The 8,542-nt window shown below is 44.6% G+C and overlaps 1 protein-coding gene across 4 annotated transcripts in view; it reads left to right on the forward strand.

Moving 5' to 3' along the window:
- Positions 1 to 381: 381 nt before the first annotated feature.
- The window catches only part of krt222 (keratin 222), a 28,569-nt gene continuing 20,408 nt past the window's right edge, over positions 382 to 8,542 (forward strand). For 2 of the 4 annotated variants that reach the window (XM_058641426.1, XM_058641428.1), the window contains exon 1: positions 5,102 to 5,490. In XM_058641426.1, the coding sequence (XP_058497409.1) occupies positions 5,281 to 5,490 (210 nt within the window). In that variant the 5' untranslated portion in view covers positions 5,102 to 5,280. The other 2 variants (XM_058641427.1, XM_058641429.1) reach the window with 2 other exon arrangements.

Raw genomic sequence — 8,542 nt, forward strand, 5'->3', positions numbered from 1 at the left:
TCTGAAAACCTCTACCTCTGAAAACCTCCACCTCTGAAAACCTCCACCTCTGAAAACCTCTACCTCTGAAAACCTCAGAAAACCTCCACCTCTGAAAACCTCAGAAAACCTCCACCTCTGAAAACCTCAGAAAACCTCCACCTCTGAAAACCTCCACCTCTGAAAACCTCAGAAAACCTCCACCTCTGAAAACCTCAGAAAGCCTCCACCTCTGAAAACCTCTGAAAACCTCCACCTCAGAAAACCTCCACCTCTGAAAACCTCTACCTCTGAAAACCTCCACCTCAGAAAACCTCAGAAAACCTCAGGAAACCTCAGGAAACCTCTACCTCAAAAAACCTCCACCTCAGAAAACCTCCACCTCTGAAAACCTCAGAAAACCTCCACCTCGCCCCCTGAAGTCTGACTGACAAGTCAACGCCTGCAGCAGCCTGTCGCTCCCTGGACCACACAACTCCCAGAAACACTCCTGCAGATGCCGTGCAACGCTGGCGATTTCCCGTATCTATGTGGGAGCAACATGACATTAAACAAACTGGCTGAGTGACATTCTTCATCTGCTGTCACAGCACAAACGATCCGAGGGCAGCCGCGTACAACGCCCCGACAGGTGTTTTCCTAACTGACAACATTATTCATCGCCCTCATCATCACCATCATCGTCATCGTCATCTTCACCGCCAACAAGAGGATAACAAAAGCGTACGGCAGGGTAATGAGGGTAAGTGGTCTCACAGCGCTGTCTGTCTTTGTTTAGTTTGTTACCAGCAGTCCTCACAGAGACCAAAACCTGGTCCTCATATGGCACAACCTTGTTTCTGAAGAACTAGTCAAGTTTAAGTGAAGATGACTTGTGGTTAAGGTTAAGCATTAACTGGTAATACACTTAGTTTAGATTGAAGTCAACATTTCTTCATTCCATCGTTTACATCAGTCTTGTTTTTGGCAGCCATTTTAGATTTAGTCTCAGTCTCATTAGTTTTAGTCAAATTTTAGTCATTGCTATATGTGAGAGTTTTAGTCGACGAAAACTCAAAAAGGTTTGAGTTAATGAAAGAGTTTAGTTAAAAAATATTAAAAAATAAGGTCTTTTAACAAATGAATTCAGGTCACTAAGAATTGGAGGAACCCGACATTTTGAGACATGATAGGACATAAGCTGTGAAAATGAAATTTCCTGTACTGGTGGTGCTCCGCCCGGACCTCCGCCCGGACCTCTGACCCCTGCCTGGACCTCCGCCCGGACCTCTGACCCCTACCCGGACCTCTGACCCCTGCCCGGACCCCTGCGCGGACCTCTGACCCCTGCCTGGACCTCCGCCCGGACCTCTGACCCCTGCCTGGACCTCCGCCCGGACCTCTGACCCCTGCCCGGACCTCCGCCTGGACCTCTGACACCTGCCCGGACCCCTGACCCCTGCCCGGCCCTCCGCCTGGACCTCTGACCCCTGCCCGGACCTCTGACCCCTGCCCGGACCCCTGACCCCTGCCCGGACCTCCGCCCGGACCTCGGACCCCTGCCCGGACCTCCGCCTGGACCTCTGACACCTGCCCGGACCTCCGCCTGGACCTCTGACCCCTGCCCGGACCCCTGACCCCTGCCCGGACCTCCGCCTGGACCTCGGACCCCTGCCCGGACCTCTGACCCCTGCCCGGACCTCTGCATTTGCGGAGCAGATGTAAGGAGGTGTTTAGCTTCTCAAACACATTTTGGCAGGAGGGTTAAAAAGTCGACAACTGACCAGACGTTTAGTAAGTGACACTCCGTGCATTTGGTCCATTTTCCACAGACTCCATTCAAACAGTTATTAACACACCCGTGGAGTCGCCCCCTGGTGGCTACTTTCTAGTCTTCGCATTTCAAACCATCCTTATTTAACCTTTGCTTAAATAAGGTCTATGGTGCGGAAACAAATGTGTCTAAAGTCCCTCTGTCCCTCTGTCTCTGCAAACCCACTATGTAAATACTGCATGTATAGTGTGTTTATAAGACTCACTGTCTTCTGTCTTCTGTCTTCTGTCTCGTTGTGATACAGATGGATTGAAGCCACATCATAAAAGTGTCAGCTGCCTCCTCCTCATCCATCAATATTTGAACAGGCAGAGCTACAGGCCATAGTTAGTTAGTTAATAATAGTTAATGATGCATTCATGGAGGTGTTTTTTAAGCAAAGCTCAACAACTCTTCACAGAAGCGATCGAGGTGCAAATTCTGTGAAGTTGCATTGACTGAACACACACACACACACACACACACACGCACACACACACACACACACGCACACACACGTTAGATAAGGTGAAGGTAGATTATCCAAACAGTGAAATATCAATAATTGATTATAATATAAACACATTCTTTTGAATAACCAATGACTGCTGTTCCATTTCAGTCAGGAGACACCAGTGAAGGACAATGTATTCATTACAGTTATGAGTTATGTGGTCTATGATGGTCTACAGACGTTTCATGTTCTCCCCGTGTGTGCGTGGGTTTTCTCTGGGTTCTTCCCACAGTCCAAAAACATGGCCACGTTAATGGAACGCTCTGAATCATAGATGTGAATGTTAGATTGACTCCAGTGATGTGTGATCCTCATGTGAGGAGACAACTGTAGATAATGGAAGTGTGGATGTTACCATTCACAGGGAGATAGAGCACACATGAGTGGAGGGCCACATGTTTGACACCATTAAAGGTCATTAAAGGTGACATCAGCACATCTGATGTGTTCAGGATGGGACTGGCTCCTGCCCTCCTCCTCCTCCTGCCCTCCTCCTCCTGCCCTCCTCCTCACATACTGTGTTGTAGAGTTTAAATCCAGCTGATCTGTGTTCACACTGTGGGAAACTGAGCGGCGGCATTTCCTCCTCCGTGCTGCTCTTTCAATTTACCTTTAACATTTACCTTTTTAAATGTGTTTGTCTGTGGTCTGTGGTCTGTGTCTGTGGTCTGTGGTCTGTGTCTGTGTCTGTGTCTGTGGTCTGTGGTTTGTGTCTGTGGTCTGTGTCTGTGGTCTGTGTCTGTGTCTGTGTCTGTGGTATGTGGTTTGTGTCTGTGGTCTGTGTCTGTGGTCTGTGTCTGTGGTATGTGGTATGTGGTTTGTGTCTGTGTCTGTGGTCTGTGTCTGTGTCTGTGTCTGTGTCTGTGGTCTGTGGTTTGTGTCTGTGGTCTGTGTCTGTGGTCTGTGTCTGTGGTCTGTGTCTGTGGTCTGTGGTCCGTGGTCTGTGTCTGTGTCTGTGTCTGTGTCTGTGTCTGTGGTCTGTGTCTGTGGTTTGTGTCTGTGGTCTGTGGTTTGTGTCTGTGGTCTGTGTCTGTGGTCTGTGGTCTGTGGTCTGTGTCTGTGGTCTGTGTCTGTGGTCTGTTGTCTGTTGTCTGTGTCTGTGGTCTGTGTCTGTGGTCTGTGTCTGTGGTGTCTGCAGCCACAGATTCCTTCACCTGCCAGAGCGTGGGATCACTGACGTGAAACACACTCGCATAGAAGACAGAGCGATGGAAACCACGGGCAATAGTGATCATGTCATGTCAGGTACAGAATCCAGTGCTAATTGACTTTAATATTTGATTTATTGTCCATGCACTCTGTGGAGTAGGATGACTTCTCATAGTGGTGAAACTCCCCCGGGGGCAGTTTAAGGGGCACTTCTATCATATATTGCTAGATCTCCAGTGTTACTGTACAAAGACCTGACCCTCATGATACAGTACAGTACAGTACAGTACAGTACAGTACCCTGGCCACAGTGAGTCCTGTAATACTGTGTTGTGTAATGTGGTTTTTAATCTAGATTATTTTTGTGAAATCCATTTGTTTACATTTGTGTTGGAGTGTTTTAAATATCGAGTGAGATCTTGAAACCACACCTCGTCTCAGCAAATACACACCTGAAATGTTTTCATTACATTACTGATGATGACACACAGACTTTGTGCTGGTAAAAAGTTCCATGTTTCCTTAACCAATCTTTTCTCCGTTAATATCATGTTTTAATATTATTATTAATAATAATAATAATAATAATAATAATAATAATAATAATAATAATTCCCTCAAAAATAACAGCCTAAGAAAACAAGGATGATGAATTCCATTTGTCATTAAAGATAAACATTGAGGACGGTGAAGACACCACCCATAATTATGTTTGTACAAGTCATCATTATTATAAATCATTATTTACTTTGAGTCTTGCTTTATGGACACCCGCCATCTTAGGCCAACATGTTTCCATAGCAACCCTTACACGGGAAATGAAAGCCTACTCTGCAGATGAAGAAGAAGAAGAGTCACATGTTCACTTAACCCTGATGAAGAGGAACGAGGAAACAGCACAGAGACTTTTTACAAAGCAACTCAAGTTCTCTGGAAATGGTGAGAAGTGAGAAGTGTTGCAGTGTGCAGTGCCACCATTAGATGTCACTAATTCCTACTAATGGGACCTTTAACACCAAGTTTCCTCTCCAGTGAAATGCTTCGTATTTTTTTGCAAACGTCCCCAAACATTCCATTTTTGGACATTTTTTCAGTCTGCGACAGAAAAACGTCCTTCACTTGAACTGACTAAGCTTTTATACGAGGACATATGACAATGTACTCATTCATTCATTCATTCATTCATCTTCTACCGCTTTATCCTCCACATGAGGGTCACGGGGTGCACTGGTGCCAATCCCAGCTGAGCTGACATAGGACGAAAGGTCATATCCATATTAAATGTGATGAAATATTGTATTTAGAGCGTGAAACCTTTGTCAGTCCATGCTGCACATGTAACCACACACGTCCTGTCACTGTGTCTCTGGAGCCTGAATGCAGCTCAGTAATCCTGGATCAAAGAGCACAAAGAGGCCGGAGTGTTGGTGATGTAAGCACTAACTCGCCGCTCTCTCCTCTCCTGACCGACGGATGCTGAGGACGACACAGTGACACAGACGGCTGATGACCTGTGACACAGTGGGAAGCTTGAGCAGCTGATTGTGGAGGAATGTGTCTGAGCTCAGTGTGACCAGGCGCAGACTGAAGGAATTTTCCTCCCTGTTACTTCATTTGCTGCGTTTTATCCGCGGCAGGTCACATTACCTCGGGTGAGTATTGCTGGGTAAATATTTACCGAGTTCACGCCTCTCACAGTATGTGTGTGATCTCTGAACGAGTGGCAGATTGTTGGCAGTGAAAGTTTTAACTTCACAGTGTGTGTGTGTGTGTGTGTGTGTGCGACCATCTGTGGCACTGCGCTGGCTGTCCGCTGTCATTTGACTGTAGGGAAATAGTTAGTTGTATGTGTGTCGTCTCTCAGGTGTCCATGGACTTCCTGCAGGACTCCCGTCAAACCATGTGGGGACTGAATGCCCGGCTGAAGGGCTTCCTGGAGCAGGTGAACGAGCTGCAGGAGGCCAACACTCAGCTGGAGGATCACATCGTCAACAGTAGCTCGCGCTCCGAGGACTGGTCCCAACAGGAAGAGACACTGAGGGAGCTCCGTACCCAGGTCAGATTTATCATCACCACATGATCATGAACAACGTCACAATGTCCAAGTTTAGCAGACGGAGCAAACTATTATTTGCACTCAGGTTGTATAAATATGTTAGAATCATGTACCGTCGTTGGCTGCTGGGAGCTGGACGCAGTATATACTGTATAATCACAGCATCAAGCAATGACAGTGTTGATGAGGAGTGTTAATAACAGCCGTGTTCAGCATCATGGGAACAGCTGAGTTATTTTAAAGGCGACATAGAATGCTTGTATCATACATATATGTTAGTTATGGAGGTCTACTTACATATATGAACTTGTTTTCATGGTTAAAAACTTCCTAATCGCTGCAAACGAGCCGATCAAAATATCTCCTCACTGACGCTCTCGTCAGCCGCGCTGTTTCAGACTAAACCACACCCCCAGAACCAGGACTGTGTTGTGATTGGCCAGCCAACGAGAGCCAGGTACCTGGAAGTGACGTAATAGATAGGCCAGCTCTCAGATACACAGCTCCCCCTCTGGCACGGTGGATGCTCTGCATCTCAGCAGCTACAACGAGAGTAGTTCTTCTTCTTCTGCGGTTGAATGTACGCAACCGGATGTGCCCGGACTAGTGCCCGCACCGGGAGGCGCTACGGTGGTGAGAGGAGTGGTGAGGATTTCTGATGACGACATCAAATTAAGGAAGTGCCGATCCGCTTCGCAGAGCCCAGGAAAACAATAAAACCCTATTTTCTCAGTAGTGGCTGAACTGTTTGTTCTGAAACTTTAGGGTTTCATAAACGAGGTCATGACGCAGATACACACACACAAACGCAGCGTTAATTGGAGCTTCCGGTCTATGTGGGCTTTAATGAAACAAAGAATCCAAAAGAAAAGTATGAGTGAATGAGTGTGAATGAGTGTGAATGAGTGTGAATGGTCGTCATCAAGACAGAAGACAGCGCCATGTAAATACAGACCGTTTTCAACTGAACCTACATTTTGCTGCAAGTTGGAAAGCTGACTTTGCTGAGTCAGCAATTCCAAACAGAGTGTTTCTGTTTTCTTTATTAGAGGACGTCCAGCTGTCAGCATCGTCTCAGTCCTCCTCAGATCTGAGCTGTCTTCAATAAAACTCTTCAACTTAACTCTCCACCAGCTCCAGAAACTCCATCTTTGATCGTCTCCGCTGATCATCAACATTTCCACAACACGGTCAATTTACAGTGTCCAAGTGTCCTCTGCATGTGTTTACACTCAGGGAGGACACTGGAGAACCCGCAGAACACACACACACACACACACACACACACAAAGGCCCTTGTTCTGATCAGGTTGCAAACCTTCTTGTTTGTTATGACTTTTCAAACTTCTGTAGTTAATTCATTCATCTGGACTACTGGCTGAAGATGTGTGTCATGGTACAGGAGCGACAGTATGTGGATCTGAGTAAAACCAGTGGGCCTGTGATTGTTGTGTCGTGTTACAACTGAAACCTCCTGACTATTATGGACTAGGCAGCGATGAAACTGTATTTACTGCAACTGCAGGGAGAGAATGAACATAATAATGAAATGATGAATATAATTGTTAGTTGCAGCCGTAGATTCCACAAAAGTCCACAAGGTGAGAGGTAATGTGAAGGTAATGCAGAGGACGCAGATATTTACTGTATGTGTGTGTGTGTGTGTCACATCATCATTAGGCCTGGATCAAAGCCACACAAATGTCACCTGTCACCTGTCACCTGTCACCTGTCACCTGTCACACACACACACACACACAGACAAAGAAAGTCTGTTGCACTGAGTAGACCATTAACAGCAGTCAGTGCCGTCGGTCACGTGACATGATGGTTTTCTCCTCCTCCCTGGTTTTAGTGTCACTTCCTGCTCGGTGGATGTTTGAATTATTGTTCTCGTTGCAAACCACATGACTCAGGTCAAAGTGTCAAACTGCACATAGGATTTCTATTTGTATTCTCCTTTATATCGTCTTTGTTAGTTTAAACGCAGTGATTATGTGAACGTTGATGTCCTCGTCTCACAGATGCTTAAAGTGTGTAAAGTACAATTATTTTTGTAAAAGAAAATAGTGATGACAAAGATCCGGTGTTCTGTTTTGTCTACATATCAACACAATTCCATTTGTACGATGTTGTTTGTTACATGGAGCAAATATACCAGTAAATACTGAAAAATCAGGGAAAGCGATTTATCAATTTTTAAAATAGTCACCAATTCATTTATATAATGAATATGCTGCTGTGAGACCTTTTAGTGGGAAAAAATTCTAATTAATTGTTAACATTTTAATAGTAAATAAAATATACCAGAAGGTGTTAGTGATGTTCACAACATTTATTTATTTATTTATTTATTTAAATATTGACTCTATATTAAAATAACAATGTGTAGAGAACAATTTTCCAACAATTACTTACATTAAGTAATAATAATTACAAACTAGGGCTCAATTATGGAAAATATAATAATCAAGATTATTTGGGTCAAAAATGAACGATTAATTGACTTAAAAAAAGAAGTGGATTTGAACATGAACCTTTTAAATTGACTTGAAAATAACTATAATTGCTGAATGCATGTGTTCTACAGGGACAGGAAGTCAAACACCATTACAACTTTGAAAGCGTTATTTTCAGAATAAAAGCCCCCATTTTGTGAAAATGGTTTTGTTTGGATGACGTTGTTTTTGTCAGTGTGCTGTAAAAAGTACCTTCAATTTTATGACATTTACAAAAGTCATTCTCTGATATAAAATGTACTTAAGTATTAAAAAGGTGAGCAGTAAAGATTGAGCCATGGTGGCTCAGTGGTCGGGCGAGTTGTCTTTCAACTGGAATGTGTGGGTTCAATTCCTGGTCTATTCACTTAAGGCCGTGTTGCAGCGAGTGAATGTGTGTGAATGTGTGTGAATGTGTGTGAATGTGTGTGAATGTGTGTGAATGTGTGTGAATGTGTGTGAATGTGTGTGAATGTGTGTGAATGTGTGTGAATGTGTGTGAATGTGTGTGAATGAATAAAACTGTAGTTTAAGCAGCTCATCAAGACTAGAAA

This window comes from Solea solea, chromosome 10 (assembly GCF_958295425.1).
Source record: "Solea solea chromosome 10, fSolSol10.1, whole genome shotgun sequence".
Classification (NCBI taxonomy): domain Eukaryota; kingdom Metazoa; phylum Chordata; class Actinopteri; order Pleuronectiformes; family Soleidae; genus Solea; species Solea solea.